This window comes from Serpula lacrymans (assembly GCF_000218685.1).
Source record: "Serpula lacrymans var. lacrymans S7.9 unplaced genomic scaffold SERLAscaffold_10, whole genome shotgun sequence".
Lineage (NCBI taxonomy): Eukaryota > Fungi > Basidiomycota > Agaricomycetes > Boletales > Serpulaceae > Serpula > Serpula lacrymans.
The window spans coordinates 1,210,969-1,227,679 of NW_006763299.1; the positions used below are offsets into that span (position 1 = coordinate 1,210,969).

Consider the following 16,711-nt stretch of genomic DNA (forward strand, 5'->3'; position numbering starts at 1 on the left):
CACTAGTAGTACGAAGAGAACATCATGATGCACAAGCAATCCTCAGATAATTTACATAAGTATTCAGATTACACAACGATAGAACACTTATGTAGCTCAAAGCATAGCTATTCCTTATCATGATAGTACATACGAAACGGTGAAACGGCAACTAACATCTTCAAAATCTTTGGCCCTGATAGATGGACTGTAACTGACGCTTCCGACCTCGCTCGACATAAACACAGTGCGTCCACCAAGAGAAGCCTGGTTGGTGATGGTGAAGTTGACGAAGCTATCAGCAAGGAAGAGGCTCCCAACACTTAGAGCATCGCGCTGATCCTTAGCATCGCACTTGATATCGAATTTGTTAGTTTCGTATATCCTAACATATTTCCCATTGTTTCCTATTAATACAAAAGTCATGAATGCTTTCTGCGATACCTTGTTGAAGATTAACGTCTACACACCTTTCAAAACATTTTGTTGATTACTCGTCCTCTCGGTCGTGAATTTAGCGCTGGAATCATAGATTTGATCACGAAATGCAAGACCTTCGCCGATTACTTTCAGATATCTCCCATCGTTACTCTTGATAGCAAACCCTCCTTTCAGCGGAGTGATCCTAAACAGTGTACATGTTCAGCCAAAAGCGAGTTATAATGAAAACACGAACTTGCACTGTGTCCATTATACGCTAGGGATAGTACAGCGATATACTTTGTTGGCAGTTTCGATGAAGGCACGCCTTTTTTAAGTCAGTAGGACACAAACGTCCGGTGTTTATACCGCTGATTAATAAGAAACATTCCATTCTGACAATACTCTTTGACAGGTGGAATGTAATGTTCGCCGTCTAATCGAAATTCCGAAGGCATATCAAAGTTTCGTTCTCAGGCGTGCAACGCTTCCCAGATTTGTCCCGAGTGCCCAACCTAAAATAACAGAATCACAGATCGGTAACCCTATCCTCAATGTATCAGATAGACGAAGGTGAATCAAGAGAATGCTTACTCGTAAATGGTACCTATTTTACAGGGGGTGGTGAAAAATCGACCAGCATTCACACTGTTACGCGCGACTCGAAGCCTCGAAGCTCATGAACAAGTATAGGTATAGTTCCCAAATCCAATCATCGTTTTGTAAGATCATATAGCGCCTACTATGTCAGGTCCAAGTCTCTCAGAATCTGATAAGCGCCCAAGTTTTGTTGAGCCTAAATTCGAACGTAGCGTTATTCGTTGTCACAGTCCCGTGACGCCTCGCGTTTGGCAATTTCACGGTGTTTGCCACTAGTGGGTCGCGACTGCAAACTTGAACTTACTAGTATACAGTAAGGTATTCAGAAAGAAAAACATTCGTCCAGTTCCACAACCTCCCATCGCGCTTAAGACCGTCTTATAAACAGTGTGTATTATCTTTTTCTGATCTCTATACAGCATTTCAGTCTCGTCTGGTAGTACTGGTAGTAAACCGTCACGACACGACCACGACTTTGGACGATTCACACAAAGATCTTGAGTGTTGCTGTTATCGAAGCTCTATCAATAACACACACGCAACCTGAACGCAGGTGGTGTGACACCCCGATCATCGTGACCCCATGCCATCGATCACTGTCGAATGCCCCATCCATCTTGGGAACGTACCACTAAGAGATGTCAGGACACTCAAATGCGGTGCGTTCATATCCTTCCTTCTCGCTTCACCTCTAATGTACAGCAAAATAAAACTTGTATTAACTATCATCACGCGATCGTCGTACCATTATCTCAATAGGCCACGGCTTCTGCGCAGAATGTCTCTCCGGCATGCACACGACCTCGAGGATAATGACAGTCTTTTGCCCCGTCTGCCGCAAACGTGGCAAATTCACAGATGCGCGGCCCATCTACATGGACGCTGGCCGTGGATCTTCCCCTCCGATCCCACTCTCACCTTCACCTTCACACTCGCCCCAGCCCCAATCCCACAGCGAAACTAACGCTGTAGGAGACAGGGAAAGAACACGTTTCCAAGCAGAAATCAACCGCCTCAACACACACCTACGCGAATCGCAAGATGACTCTTCTGCTCTTCGTGCAGCCCTTGAAGCCGCACATGTCGAGCGCGAGCAGCTCGGGGGTGACGTTGACACGCTGCGGGGGCGGTTGGACATGCTCGCGCGTCGTTCTGCAACACAATTACGGGAGTTAGAAGCAAACGTTGCCGTCCTTCGCCATGACGCTGCGCAAGTAGGTCCACTCGAAGAGGAGGCTGCAATGGCGAGGGCTGAGGTGATGAGGCTGAAAGAGGTGAAGGAGTGCCTGATGAGGGAGATGAAAGAGGTAAGGGAGAGGGAGGGATGCTGGAGAGGATGGGTGGAAGAGCATAAGAAAGAGACAATGAAATGGAAGGGAAAGGTCAAAGGAATGAAGGAGCAGCTTAAACGTATAGAGAGGGAGAGGGAGAACGAGAGGAATAGGGTCAAAGCCGGTGCAGAAGAGGAAATAGAGGAAGAGTCACTGGTAGTACTGGATGCGCATGAGGGAGGCTTGGATCCGATCAAAAAAGTTCACAAGGCTAAAGGCAAAGATAACGAAGACTGGTTAGACGAGCTATGGATCGACGGGGACGCAAACGATTTCGCTCCCATAGATGTGGACGAAAATTCGCTAACCGAAGAAGAGTCTGTTGTCGACATGGACACCGGTGTTGTAGCTCGCCCTCCATACTTCGTGTCCGCACGAGATCTTCTTAAAACTGGGTCATTGGATGAAGACCGTCCTCTCCCACAAGATCGTCCACGATCCTTCGTGAGATTCCCATCAGATTGGACACTATCTAACACGGATGGGAAGGGTGGAGTCTTTGATGGTGTAGCAAGTGGATCTGGCGCGGGAGGAGGTACATCGGTAGCGCTATCGAATAATGCAGCAAAAAAGCGTAAGAGAGAAGATTGGGGAATGGAGAGAGACCCTATCTCGATGTCCACCTCAGGCTCAAACTCAGGCTCCACTTTCGTAAAATTCAAGCTGAACGACGCAAAAGGGAAGGGAAGGGAAACGAGGATGACCTCTACGTCACGTCATAACGACACGAAAGCAGTGACGATATCTCGTTCGAGCACAGGTGCGAAAGCAACCACCGCAACGTCGACAAGTCTGAAGAGCACAGGTGAAACGAGTTTGAAGCCAGTCAAAAAGTCACGCGCGAACCGTCCTCCATTTCCCATTGCACTCGATGATCGGGGACGGGTGAAAGGCCTCGTGTCGTATGGGACGAGGCAGCCGATGTTTGGGGCTATGAAGTACTAGCTTTCTGCCGATGACTTCGAGTGAAGGCAAATTCTCTTTGGCTGAATCAAAGTACGGGAACAAGGGTCTCATATTCTGATGACCTGGCAGTTCGTCATAGCTCATGCACCCTGATTTTGGTCTTGTGGCTATGCGATGATATCTTTTCTTGTGCGACTCTTCGCCAGTGTACCAAATACTTGATTCGAACGCTCAGCATTCACCGAATTACTAGAGCACATCGCAGCCCGTTTCGCCGGTCTCGCGTTGATGGTTATTCGAGTCATTAGCATCTACCTAGTGCAAGTTATCTTGGAGTTTATCGCTCGTCACCTGCATATCCATGGATTGGTGCACCACAAGTAGATCTGAATTTGTAAATTTCCGGGATCGCGTAGGAAATCGAGGAGAACCCGGTCGAGGCATGTAATATGTGCTTGAATGCTCTTGATAGTTAATATTGCACGCATAAGAGTTTGAAAGCATATACTCAGATGTGTGGGGAATTGCAGGGGCATGTATAGATACGTTGTTTAAATGTTTGGTGTATATGTGTACTTTTGACATTGCAGATCACTTGGATGGATGGATTGTCTGGGATCGAGGCGTTCCCTGTATTCAGCAAGTTGCTAGGGATCAGCTTAGATTCACCTATCATGATTCATGAATAACGATTCTCAACATATTTATGTATAACATTAGAAAGGTATATCAAGCCGAAGTTGCTGAGAATCTTAGAATAGTATGATGAGAGCGCGAATGAGGAGAAAAGTTGGTATGAACCTGTTAGTTAACGATTCTTTGACCCAGGATGGCACTTATACCAAATCATCAAACCAAATGCCAGCAGCCCATAGAAGAGGGAGGCGATGATGGTAAAAATTCCAGCGGCCCAGGTTAGACTTTTTCTCCAAGGAGTACTCAAACCGTGCATAGCGGTGTCGCCTCCATCAACGGCGAGATGCATCACCGCCACACTCATCATGACAATCCCCCCAAACGCAAGAAGGCCTGAGCTAATAGCAAACATGTGTAGCATGTGCCTCGGAAGCCTGTCTTTGGCTCCTCTGGAGATGTCAAGTTCCTCGGATTTGAGAATCATGCACATACCAGACGCGGAGACTCCTGCAGACACAAAAGCCGCGGCAGCCCACGAGAACAAGACGAGGTCTCCACGCGATCCGCTGAACAGCGCTGACCAAGCTAAACTGGCACCTGGTTATCTCAGCCGTCAATAAGATACTGATAAAGAAGCTGATATCGACGGACGTACCAAAAAGCGAGATTCCCATCAAACCTGCAAAGGTAGCAGTGAACTCATCCACTGCTGCTTTGCGTTGGTGAAGACTACAACTAGCGCACAAAATACAGTTCGGGTTGTTGCAGTCACCAGTCTCCACTGTTGCATCTGTTATTTGCTTGCAGGTAGCTATTACCGGTGGACATGGAGGGGGAAGGTGGGAAGAAAGCGAGGAATGAGAGAGAGATAGGGAAGCACGTGTTGGGCCAACAGAACTAGCCTCAGACGCGGAAGACGATTGATGAGGTTGTTTGTTTTCCTGTGAATGTGTTACAGGTCGAGTTTTAGACTGAGCTTGAGGCGAAGGGTCAAAACTTACCATCGTTGGATTTTTGGGATCGTTGCAGTCGGGGATATCTCCCAAACCCATCGCTCTAGTATTAAATAGATTGGAGATACAAAAGCACTGCTGGGATGCGTATAATTATCTACACGCATCGAAAACAAAACGTTGATGCCATGAGGCCTGAGGACTGCTGTGAGCGTGAGCAGTGCTTTTGCCAATCTACGTTCAAAGAGGAAGCCAAGCGAACACCGTAGCGGAACATGCTGATTTACTCGAACAGCCTTGGCTTCAAGTTACTGGAGTGCAAGGAATGAGGACCGGGTTATGATTATCTAGGCAACTTATGAACATCCCTACAAGTCGAGCAATAAGCCGGAGATGGTAAAGATCCTCGAGGCTTGCAGCCTTTCTCCGAGTCGGGCCACTGCCTTGCCTCGCCGGGTATTTCCATACTGTTTGACCCAGTAGAGCAAGTCGTACCCAGCCTACACTCAACTACCGTGACCGTCGTCCAACCGATATTTTCAATGTCCTTCATGGCAGTCCAGGTTCATTAGGTTAAACCTCATGTAAATCGCATTTCTATGGTACTGCCAGTGATGCAGATGGCACCCCATTCGACAGCAAGTCGGTCGACGATGCCTGTATATATATTCCAGGTTTGTATTCGAGCTTCACCGTGTTACGGTACACCACTAGGACACTTCAAGTTCCATAGTATAACCGTAGTTTATAGGTTGATTGCCAGTTCAGTATGGAGGACCACAGCCGATCAGACTCGGTTCAACCCGCTCCAAGTTCACGAACTCATGCCGCTCACAAAACATCAATTGTATCTAACGGTAAGTTCCTTCTTATTTCACTAGTAGTCTCTTACTCAGAATTAAGTTTGATCTTAAAGCACGCGGGACCCCATCTCGTCCACGAATACTCTCGCCAGAAGCAAGGAGTGTTGTCGAGTATATTTCTCGCGCATGCACAGAGGCTCGGATTTGTTATCAGAATGAACCTATCCGCTCTCAGGGTGAGTAATTTACTCTGGACGATTTAATGCGTCACATTAATCTTCTATACAGTACCTTTAGCGCTCTCTGGCGAGTTCATCCGTTGTCGACCACGGGCCAAAGGTGGCGCTTGCCCTCTCGCAATGACTATCCCCCAATTCAAAGAATGGGCTTTTCAAACGGGTGCAGACGTTCTTCGAGTGGCTGATTTGTCCCTCTGGAAGTCGCCAGATATATGGCGCCACGAATTCATCGTGGTCACATTAGAGCCAGACGCATCATTCACCCCGAAGGCTTTGCCAACGCCAAGCAGCCCACTCCATTCGTTCCGCTTGGAAGAGAATGTAAAAAAGGGCTTAAAGTTTCGCATTGACCGCGGTATTAGAGCACGAGCCACGCTCTCGCGGAAAGGTTCTTGGAGTCTCAAGGCCGGAGTTGACAGCGTAGAGCTCATGAATTATGAGACCAAATTTGACGGATGCGTTTCTTGTTTTTCATTGCTGGCTCGCCCAAACCTCAACAATACCCACCTTTCGCGCGGCCAATACCTTGCTGAGCTTATCTCTCCACGGGTCTCTGACGTCCTTTTCTGCCTCGACCGCGTATCGGAAACTATAGGACCCGAATATACGCTTTATCGTCGCAACTGCTGGACATTCTCATCCTTTATATTCCGTCTCATGCACCTTCTCTTCGACGCAGCTCTCGATATGAAAGTATCGCACAGGAATAATCTAAAAGGTTTCATTCGACGACACTTCGTTGGAATCTCAGTCGGAAGACCGTTCCTAGGTCAACTTTTACATCCCCCTTTTATCACCCCTGTAGCATTATTTGGACACCAAAAAGATAGAGGTATCCCGTGAGTACTGTGTGCTCGCGCAATGTTTACTGTGCACTAACTTCCTCACTTACAGATTATCTAGAAATCCTTTTCGTTCTCTATTCATCGGCGTTTGCTTGAGATATTCGCACATCCGAAATCTTCTTGACATTTCTACCACCGACGCTACAGATCTCGGCATGCGGCTGCTGACTATCGTCAAGTATACTGCTGTGCGTTCAGAGCTCATTTCCAGCGGTATGGTAGCTCTGCTCGAGATGTTGATCAATCGACACATGTGCAGTCAAAAACGTATTGCAATGGGTATCCCAAATGACTCTGCCGTACTGGCATTATCTCTTCTTGCATTCTGCATTTTCACGTTGCCTGGCGATTAAAAAAGTTCGGTGAGCTACGACACCGACTACTGCTTCCGTTTCGCTCGGCTTTGTATACCTTACGACATAATTGTGCATGTTCGAGATGACGCTGTATGCAGATGCAAAGACCTAAGAAATTCAATGGTTCTTTCCACTAACCCCGTGGTTGTTCAACAGAAAAAATGATTAGAACAGTTTTGGATCCAAGTATGCAGATGCTGTCCTTTCAGTGTGCCTGTGGGATTGCTATGTCAGATGGTGACAAAGTGACTTAAACAGCCCTTTGCATAGAGTATGCACGTGCGATGCATGGCCCAGGCCCCCCTCCATCCATTGTTGGGGGAGAGGAGGATGACTACTAGAGCGTCGAGAACAAGGGGCATTATCAAACAGATCAGGACAAAAAGATCTATAGGACACCTGAAAGGGCTACTCACCTTGACTCGCATGCTGGAAGGATACGGGCACAAGAAGGGAGAAAAGAGCATTCAAAATGATAGAGGAAGAATGAGAATTATAGGGAGCGCAAGAAGACATGGAGGAAGGCATGGACCGGATCTAATTACATATGGTCGACGGCGAAGAACACGAGAGCTGGAGGCGCAAACATTCGTGCAATTCCTGTCGGATTGAATGTTTCAGGACAGGTGTAAGTGTACCATACAAGGCAACGCGAGCAAGCTCGACCGGGCATCTGAGCACAGTGGGGTCTTGATCCATCGACTGCGATAATCTGGGTAATTTATAAGGGTTAATGGCTCGTAATATCCGCCCAAATTCGACGGTAGCATCGTTATTTGCAGATGGACCTTCCTTCCTTTCTTCTTAGATGCTAATACAGTTTATTGACACAGGCGCAGTTTTCTAAATCGGAGCTCCTGAGCCTGGCTCTGTCTTGGAGGGCCATAGTCTCTTTTACGATGTCTCCACAGCCTTTCCTGGTGCAGACTGCTCCAGCTGAAGATCGTGGAGGGATATGTTGGACATGGCTACATCCTCGTCGAGTAGCTTACAGTCATGATATAGGAGCTGAAACTTGATTTGTGTGCTTTCAAGTGCCGCTGCGGCAAATGTCTGGGCGTCAATTGACCATAACAAATTTAGCTGAATTCAAGGCTACAATAATCTAAGCGCTAAGCCGCTCATCTGGCACGTTACGGTGTACGACGATGGATAATGAAAATGGTTTACGGACTTATCACCTTAAGTTTGTAGCTCATGACGAGATCCCGAAGCCTGGCTTTGAAAAATCACGGTGAGTTGTATCTTCTCAGAGTATAGCACATCTACTTATCGTGCATCTCCTCCAGAAGGGCCTTATAGTATTGTAGCAGGAACTTTACCAAAAGGAAAGTAGTTTGTAGGATCTTTTATATAGTTCATGCCAATAAGGGCTTTCCTTTGAATAACTCCTTTCGAGTTGGCGGTAGTGGATAGAGAAGTTCCAAGTTCTCACAGTAATAGACGCTCGAAACTTGAGTCGAACGTTTTGAAAACCTCATCTTCATGCTGGTACCGGACTTCCATCCGGTTGGTAAAGGGCGACAACCAAAGGAACATTGTTTTCACTATGGATGATGACCAAAGGTGTGTTCTATCTCAAGCATACAATATGTTAACCTCTCCAACCTTTATCATACAGAATGCAGAAAGTGCGTTTGACCGGTGCGTGGTACCTATAGCGAACTATATGCTACATCGTTTACGCAAGGTTACTTTTCCTAACACCTAGTCATCATGGCTTCGCAGTTACCCAAGGTTCGCTTCAACAAGACACCAGTTTGCTTCGCTACTATCTCTGTAGATGTTGCTCCCGAAATGAAAACAAGGTATTGCAAAGGTATCAACCCAGGATGGAACGAGTCCTTTGAGTTGTAAGGAATACAACGTATTTGTCGCATTTTTGCTCACAGTGTATTTTAGCGAAGTACAAGCATCATCGGCCATCAAAGTTACAGTCAATCGCACATCAACTTTGGGACCGAAACTGATAGGGGAGGCCTCATTGTGTCTAAAGGACACACTCAAAGACAAACATAGTTTTGGTAATGATAAGTTTTACACTGCAGCGGCGATTGCTTACCAATCATCAGAACACACATATCCATTGTGCAAAAATGGATCACGAACAGGGGAGCTTGGAAGCATAGCTATACTTCTTGAAGTTGTCGGGAATGCGTCTGGCCCCATTTTACGAAGTCAAGGTCTTGCTTTATCTCATGAATTAGAGGCCCCGGTCATTACGTCGAATGAACCTAGCGAAAGAGAGGCCGCGAGAAACTCTTCCATCCCCACCAAGGCCGAGGTGTTCCACGCAGCAGAAAGTGCAGGCGAATGCGCGAACAAACTAGTGCAGGATCGGGGCGCATCCCATGCTGGATTGAATACAAGTGGAGTGGATAGCCTAGAGAGTCTTGTGGGGAAAACGTGCTTCGATTTAGTGTTTGGATATGTTGAAAAGCTGACAAAAATGGGGGATGCTGTATTCGAGGTAAGTGGCCACACAGCACCGATACTTTGCACTCTACATCAACGTGCGGTTTTTTATAGATTCATCCGTACGCAAAAGCTGCTTGGAGTATTCTAAGCCTCATTCCGAAGGTAGGTTCCATCCACCTCGATGGTACATGCAACTGACGTAGCTGCTCATTTCAGTCTTTAGTAGCTCAGCTCAATCGCGATCAAAAGATCCAAGACCTGTGGTCAACTGCGTCGGATATGTTCGACTTCTTGGACGCTGCAGAACCTGTCATTGACGAGATACAACGTCCCACCGTTTCGAACATGTTAAAACAGATCCATGATTGTGCTTTGTTTGTTCAAGAGTATGCTGGGAATGGATTCTGCAGTCAGTGATCTAATCGTTGTCTAATACCGGGTCTTGACTTTGGTGGCTTTACATTCAGAGCGTGCATTGCGAGATACCTCAAGTTCAGACAGTGACAAAGCCATCTCACAATATTTGATTGCGTTTCAGCAACTGAAAGAGCAATTTAAATTGCGATCGTCCTTGTCGAAACTAAAAGTATTCCGTGAGGTACGAGAGGGACTAGTCGAAGTTAGCGATACATTACAAAGTATCAAAGAAATGGGTATACCATTATACTCTACTAACGTGATACTCCTACTCACTCTTGTCATTCGCAGAACAACATCGAATGATGCAAGGCTTGCTTGGTGATATTCCAGCGGGTGCGGCATGTGACGAGGACCAAGCGTGTTTGGCGAACACGAGGGTGTCACTTTTGGACGAGATTATGGAATGGGTGGATGATTCGGAAAAGCCTCAATACTTCTGGTTGCATGGTCCTGCAGGTTTTGGTAAGTCTACAGTTGCCAACACTGTCGTTGGCAGGTGCAAAGACCTTGGACGTTTGGGAGCGAGCTTCTCCTTCAAGCGCGATATTCCCGGCCGAAATGTACCTGATTTCGTCGTCGGGACCCTTGCGTACCATCTCGCTTTTTTCAGCAGTCATTTCAGGCAACGGCTCTGTAGCGCTATCGACACTTCTGGGAGTATTAAGCAACAGCCTCTGCGTGCACAGCTTAAGAAGTATATCATTGCGCCCATGGAAGAGCTCAGTTTCTCTGGTCCCATCGTCATTGTCATCGATGCTATAGACGAATGTGATGACAAAAGTACTCGTGAGGCATTCCTCAAGGCCTGGTCGCAGGAACTATTTCACCTACCTGTGTTTGTGAAAGTTCTCTTCGTCAGCCGATACGAGAACGACATCCGAGTTCATCTTGAACATCCAAGGTCCATTTCAAAAAGTATCGGTGGACTAGAAGGGACACACCAGGACATCATGGCATACATCGAGAATCAAATGCAAGAAGTTCGTCAACTGTATCCTTATCTTTCTTCAGACTGGCCCTCGCAGTGTAAGAAAGACGACCTGCAGCGTAGTGCTGATGGCTTGTTCATATGGGTTCAAGTGGCCTGTGATTACATCAAAGACAACGTAGACCCTATAGTAGGTCTTAACGATATACTTTCTAGTGGGGTCCCGTCCTCAGGACAGCCAGAAAACGCCATAAATAGACTCTATCTCGGCATCCTGCAACGCAAGTTGCGAAACTTACCCGCCACGGGAGGACTGAACTATTTTCAGTATATCATAGGTTCAGTGGTGGTTGCAAAGGAACCATTGACATGCACGCAGCTAGACTCTCTCCTGGGCTTATGCTCCGCCACGGCTGAAGACCCGCTGGAGCTCCCGGATGGATCTGTGATCAAAATTTCATCTTCAAAGGGCCTCATTGCATCCCTCAGTTCCATGCTGCGTGCTGAGGGCGATACTGTCCGACTGCTTCACGCATCCCTGGCCGATTTCTTTACAGATCGTGAACGCTGTACAGATACACGTTTCTTTGTTGATTTATCCGTTCATAATCGAGTTCTGGCATTCCGATGCCTGGAGACCTTACAACGGATCCTCAAGCGTGATCCATGTGGAATCGCCGACCCAGCAAAGGATAATTCCAAGGTCAATGACCTCAACGACCGCCTTAAGAATTTTTTGTCGCCTGATGGCTGGTATGCCTTTGACTATTGGCATGAGCACCTGTCGGGGGTCATTGACTTTAGTGATGGGCTTTGTGATCAAGCAAGGCACTTCTTATTCAGCCACCTGCTTCACTTGATTGAAGTGAAAAGTCTGCAAGGTGCTATTGATAGTATTTTTTATGTTTTCACGGCGGTCAAAAAATGGTTTTCTGTACGTGATTTTTTTTTGTGATCATCCTGTACTGACGGCGGATTCAGGAGGTTTCTAAATCTCCCCCCGATAACGTCATTCCCCTCCTCGACGACGCAGTTTGGTTTGTTCAGCATTTTCGTGGACCGATTACGCAATGTGCTGCTCACATATACAATTCTGGAATCCCTTTCACTGCCCAAAACACCGTATTTTACAAAACATTTGCTCCTGAACTCCGTGCAATACCAAAATTATGTTCTAGTCCTGCGCAGTCACCAAAATTGCTCACTTTGCCACTGTCCAGAATTGAGTGTGCAGCACTCTCTCCCGACTGTGTACGTTTAGCGTATGCGTCTCGGTATGGGACTATACAAATCTGGGATGTCGAGAGTCGTACCCCAATTCGGGACCTGACAGGTCATGATGTCAGCCATGCATATGTCTGTGTGGTTGAATATTCCCCGGACGGAACTTTGATCTGTGCTGGGGATATGAGCGGTTTTATCTATGTATGGGATGCCAAAACATCTGAGGCAAAGGGTGGCCCGTTTTCAAGGTTTGGTACCTGCGGTCCTGTGCGCCAGATGTCTTTTGTGAATCGTTGGACGGTTATTTCTTTGTACGGCGATGAAATAGTCTGTGTTTGGGACATTGAATCCGGTATGATGTTAATCGAGTGGCAGGGCAGCAAGTACACCCAATTGCGAGGTGCCTTTGTGGTCACTGGTAATTCTGATGATGAAGATCTACGTGTCTTTCTCGTGAATTCCAACCCAGTTACCATCCAGGAATGTGTATCCAAGCAGGTCATTCGGAGGGTGCAAGTGTCATTAGACGAGCAGAGAGCAGCCTTCCTGCTGGGACCAGAGAGCAATCCAGTTATAAGGATAATCAAGTCATCCGGCGATACGATTTTTAGCTGGCCTCTTATCGCAGACAATGGGTCTCGCATCTCATTCACGGACATCGGAGAACAACTTGTAGTTTGGGCCCCTTCCACCGAACCAAGTCATGTTCGGTTTTATGACGTCGATTCAGGCTCACTAGTGCGCGATGTCGTCATACCGTATTTGGGCGACTTTGTCAAAGTCACAGCTGACGGAAGTCGACTGTTGACTTGGTATATTTTGGCTGCTGACGTCGATATATTCAACCTCGCAAGCGGATATCAGATAGCCTCTTTTGGATTTGTTTTAGAATTCTTGAGCGATGTCACTGATATCAACTATGGAGTTCTCCCTTCAGGCAATCGACTGGTGGCAATTGGCGAATTTGATGTCACTATCTGGGATCCTGTTCTATTGGAATCACGACCGTCTCGCCACGTGACGTCCCTGATCCTTTCCCCAACGTCTAGACAATTCGCTGCTGCCTTCTCCGACGGCGTTGTAGAACTCTCTGATTTAAACGGGAATCCTCTGTCGTGTGCCGTGCTCCCTGGCGCCAGATCGCCATTCGCTTTTGCACCAAATGGTGCACAACTTGTCTGTGCATCACTAAACAACGACCTCCTTTGTTTTAACCTCGCCGAGCAAACCTTTGTGAAGCCAGCGTACTTGGGTCACAGTGGCCCTATCACAGCACTCGCCTTTTCTGCTGATCGCATACATCTGGTAACTGCTTCACAAGACAGCACAATCCGTATATGGGATGTCCAGTCTGAAAGTGAACAATGCTCGCTACCCTGCAACTCATCTGATGTAGTCAAGTCGCTGGCTTTCTCCTCAGACAAGTCCCGTGTTTCCTATCAAGTTGTCAGTGGCTACCATAGCCTCTATCAAACGCTTGATGCAACCTCTGGCCATATCATTGGCTACGTTGGTTATCGTCCTTATCGGGATATGCAGCACTGGGCATCATTCTCACCAGAAGGAAAACACATTGTGTGTGTGTCGACCAATGGCCACAGCTGTTTGCGTGATGGCCATACAGGTCAGTATCTACGCCATATAAATCTCCAGCCTCAGGTCACCGATGCAGCGTTTGCCCGTAACGCATCACCTTTTGTCACCATATCCGAACTTGATATAGTGGACATTAAGCACACCACTCCAGGCGTTACGAACACCGTTCAGCAAACATTGAAGAGCTCTCTTGGTACAATAACAATACTCTGCCTATCGTTCGATGGAAAGTACATTCTCATTGGAACAGAAGACGGATATGTCAGTATGTCAGATATAACACAAGGGGTACTAATCTGGGAAGCAGCCGGGTACCACAACATGAGGAACATGGCATTCTCTTCTCATGAAGACAAAGTTGCCATTATCGTTGGTAAGTCTGACTCACCCACTCGCCAGGTCAATTTCCTTGAAAGATCGACTGGAAAATTACTGTCATGCTGTCATGCGTCTGCCGATCAGAACAATATTCCTGTTGAGTTTTCGCCCGATGAAACCCAGCTGATAGGGTCCATACGGACCCAAAAAGTGACGTCAATGATTGAAGTAGATGACACCATCCAGGGCAGCACCACCGAAGGTGTGTAAAATTCAAGCTCTACACTCGTTTCAACCTCAGTACCACATAGGATGCGTGGGAGGGATCCAAGCGATATCTCATGATGGATTAATTCTGGCAAATGCTCACAAAGAATATACCCTCACCCTCTACGACTTGACAAACAGCTCAAGCTATGTTTTTGCCAAATTACGCGGTAAACCCCTTACCTTGCCAGTGTTATCGGCAGACGGTTCAATGCTGGCTTGTGTTGTTGCCAAGGGTATATGGGTCTGGGACACACTGGTACCAGGGTCCACTATCTGTCAGCATAAAAATCTAGAGAGTATTTCAATCACATCCATCGAAATATCACCAGATGCAAAGCGTCTCTTGTACTGTGCGCAAGAGAAGAATTCGGTCAATAACAGTACAGTGGTCTTCATGCTGGATATAATGAAGAATCAAATTATAGCTAGGCATTCTCTTAATCTGGATTCAAGCTGTCACACATGTTTGAATCCAAATAGCGGTCAGGTAATATTAACATCCAATCGAGGCTTCAAGGTCTGGGATGCACCGATGGAGAATCAGTTGTTTATCTACGATGGAATGAACGTCGATAATAAAGGTTACGGAATTTTTGCAGTTATCTCTCCTGACGGCACTCGAATGTTACTATCAACTAGTTCCAGTGCAGAACTCTGGGATATGGAGAATCACAAAAAACTTTCCACCCAGCTGGATGTCGATCGATTCTACAGTAGAAAGCCTCTTTTCGCTTTCTCACCGGATGGAAAATACATCGCATCTTCCCATCTATATTCACGGGGGGTTATTCTTTATGATGCCTTGACTGGTGCCATTCTTTGCGAACACAAATTTGACTTTGATCTGCAAATCACATCATTATCTATTTCAAAGGACTCTGCGCGCATTCTGATGTTATCTGCTACGGGAAACACAGTAATTGGGCATATAGCTGAACCATACACTTCGATGCACATCGTCGACACTATCCCCCCAATCCCCACTATGGCTCAGCTATTGCTCCCGATGTCTCCATGGTTCAAGGACAAAGGGAAAAACTTGATTTACCTTCCTGAGACCGTGCAGCGTCTCTGGGCAAGAATGGGCAGTGATCCTCGTGGGTTAATTCTTGAGTTGAAGACTGGCGAGATTGTTTCTTTGGAACTGGAGGATTATCTGAAAGCTTTCAATTTAGGCTCGGACTGGGGGAAGGGTAACGTACAGTATGTGACAAATGATGAAGACTGGGCAGCGAATATACTAGCCAATTTGTCTCAATGAGCTTCGGTTCACTACTAGCTATAGGATCTTTTTTATTGTATTAGTATGATATTTGATTCTTCTGGTTTGAAATTTGCAGGACCCACAACTGTACATATTGATGGTCTGATGCACAGCCTGACTCAGAACACTACTTATCCCTGAACATCCCCACTGATACATATATGAAATGTCTCGTATCCATTGTGTTTCATCACCTCACCACGGCGTTTCAATTACTTGTTGTCGTTGAACATGGAACATGGTGTTCAGACTAATCTTTCTGATAGCATCCCCCGAGAGCATCCTGCTCCGGGTCCGTCACTGCCAGTGGCAACGAACCACAAAGGTACTGAGTGTGAATCCACGATAGTTTTCGATATACTCGCTCGAGATTGAGACTTGACTTTGAATTACAAGCTACGAATCACGACTCGGTAACTAGATGGTGATACGTACAAGAGCTATAGGATACGGGGAAGAGAGAAAAGGATAAGGTATGCAAATGAGAGACTCATTGCATCGACGGTCAGTGCAGATGGAAAGAAGCTCACATTTGATTCACGGACAGCGGGGCACAACTGGCCAGTTTCGGCACTGAGCCAATTGCAAGTCATGTTCGGTTTTATGATGTCGATGCAGGTTCACTAGCATGATGTGTCGTCCTGCCGAGTATGGGCGATTTTGTCAGAGTCCCAGTCGACGAAAGCCGACTGTTGAGTTGGGGTACTTATACTAGTCACGTCAAGATATTACCTCTCAAGCAAGCGTACTGCATCAGACAGCCTCTTATAAATAACAAGGCCCTATGGGCTAACCTGGCCCCGGGGATTTCTGTATGGTCAAACAAGTTTCTTGGACGGCAGAACGGAGGACGAGGACGGACGGAGCTAGAAGTGGACAAGATGTTACAGTCAATGTCCGTTCGATGGATTATAGAGCCTGAGCCTGAACGCTCGAGATATCTGGTAGTAAGTGCGTTTGAATGAATTGTGCGAGTGGCGCTCATAAGGAAAGACAGGTGACAGTTGATGGTTAGATCTACGAGATTGGGGAAAGTGGGGTAAGGAACAGAGTAAGTGTTCAGACATTCGAGTTGTCTGAGGGGCTTGGAGATGTGGCCCGGGCTGAGCGTGCTTTACAGTAACAGATGAGAATGAGGCTAGGTATGGATATTATAACTCAGCGGCGTCAGAAGTGTGGATCCATGTACATAGCATCTCACTTTT

The 16,711-nt window shown here is 46.8% G+C and overlaps 9 protein-coding genes across 9 annotated transcripts; 6 read left to right on the forward strand and 3 right to left on the reverse strand.

The window, feature by feature from the left end:
- Positions 1-10: 10 nt before the first annotated feature.
- Positions 11-728, reverse strand: SERLADRAFT_473272 (uncharacterized protein; the record flags this gene model as incomplete). Its single annotated transcript, XM_007320923.1, has 3 exons — positions 11-386; positions 450-604; positions 660-728. The coding sequence occupies 3 exons, from the start codon at positions 668-670 to the stop codon at positions 118-120; spliced, it is 435 nt and encodes a 144-aa protein (XP_007320985.1).
- A 1,932-nt stretch (positions 729-2,660) lies between these two features.
- Positions 2,661-3,135, forward strand: SERLADRAFT_473274 (uncharacterized protein; the record flags this gene model as incomplete). The annotated part of the gene is made up of 2 exons (XM_007320924.1): positions 2,661-2,865; positions 2,896-3,135. Coding segments are annotated over 2 exons (444 nt in total), but the record flags the coding sequence as incomplete, so codon positions are not given.
- Positions 3,136-3,902: 767 nt separating this feature from the next.
- Positions 3,903-5,197, reverse strand: SERLADRAFT_473275 (uncharacterized protein; the record flags this gene model as incomplete). Its single annotated transcript, XM_007320925.1, has 4 exons — positions 3,903-3,987; positions 4,038-4,469; positions 4,528-4,813; positions 4,874-5,197. The coding sequence occupies 3 exons, from the start codon at positions 4,922-4,924 to the stop codon at positions 4,045-4,047; spliced, it is 762 nt and encodes a 253-aa protein (XP_007320987.1).
- Positions 5,198-5,303: 106 nt separating this feature from the next.
- SERLADRAFT_473278 (uncharacterized protein) lies at positions 5,304-7,252 on the forward strand (the record flags this gene model as incomplete). Its single annotated transcript, XM_007320926.1, has 4 exons — positions 5,304-5,682; positions 5,742-5,864; positions 5,917-6,706; positions 6,762-7,252. 4 exons carry the CDS (start codon positions 5,595-5,597, stop codon positions 7,063-7,065), a joined length of 1,305 nt encoding a protein of 434 aa, XP_007320988.1.
- A 2,223-nt stretch (positions 7,253-9,475) lies between these two features.
- SERLADRAFT_473279 (uncharacterized protein) lies at positions 9,476-9,904 on the forward strand (the record flags this gene model as incomplete). Its single annotated transcript, XM_007320927.1, has 3 exons — positions 9,476-9,538; positions 9,598-9,648; positions 9,703-9,904. 3 exons carry the CDS (start codon positions 9,518-9,520, stop codon positions 9,901-9,903), a joined length of 273 nt encoding a protein of 90 aa, XP_007320989.1.
- Positions 9,905-11,669: 1,765 nt separating this feature from the next.
- Positions 11,670-11,941, reverse strand: SERLADRAFT_395686 (uncharacterized protein; the record flags this gene model as incomplete). The annotated part of the gene is made up of 2 exons (XM_007320928.1): positions 11,670-11,766; positions 11,805-11,941. Coding segments are annotated over 2 exons (234 nt in total), but the record flags the coding sequence as incomplete, so codon positions are not given.
- Positions 11,942-12,954: 1,013 nt separating this feature from the next.
- On the forward strand, positions 12,955-14,103 carry SERLADRAFT_473282 (uncharacterized protein; the record flags this gene model as incomplete). Its single annotated transcript, XM_007320929.1, has 2 exons — positions 12,955-13,682; positions 13,782-14,103. Coding segments are annotated over 2 exons (411 nt in total), but the record flags the coding sequence as incomplete, so codon positions are not given.
- SERLADRAFT_473283 (uncharacterized protein) lies at positions 14,070-14,782 on the forward strand (the record flags this gene model as incomplete). The annotated part of the gene is made up of 2 exons (XM_007320930.1): positions 14,070-14,234; positions 14,284-14,782. Coding segments are annotated over 2 exons (540 nt in total), but the record flags the coding sequence as incomplete, so codon positions are not given.
- Positions 14,783-15,084: 302 nt separating this feature from the next.
- Positions 15,085-15,577, forward strand: SERLADRAFT_473286 (uncharacterized protein; the record flags this gene model as incomplete). Its single annotated transcript, XM_007320931.1, has 1 exon — positions 15,085-15,577. The coding sequence occupies one exon, from the start codon at positions 15,135-15,137 to the stop codon at positions 15,501-15,503; it is 369 nt and encodes a 122-aa protein (XP_007320993.1).
- Between the last annotated feature and the right edge of the window lie 1,134 nt (positions 15,578-16,711).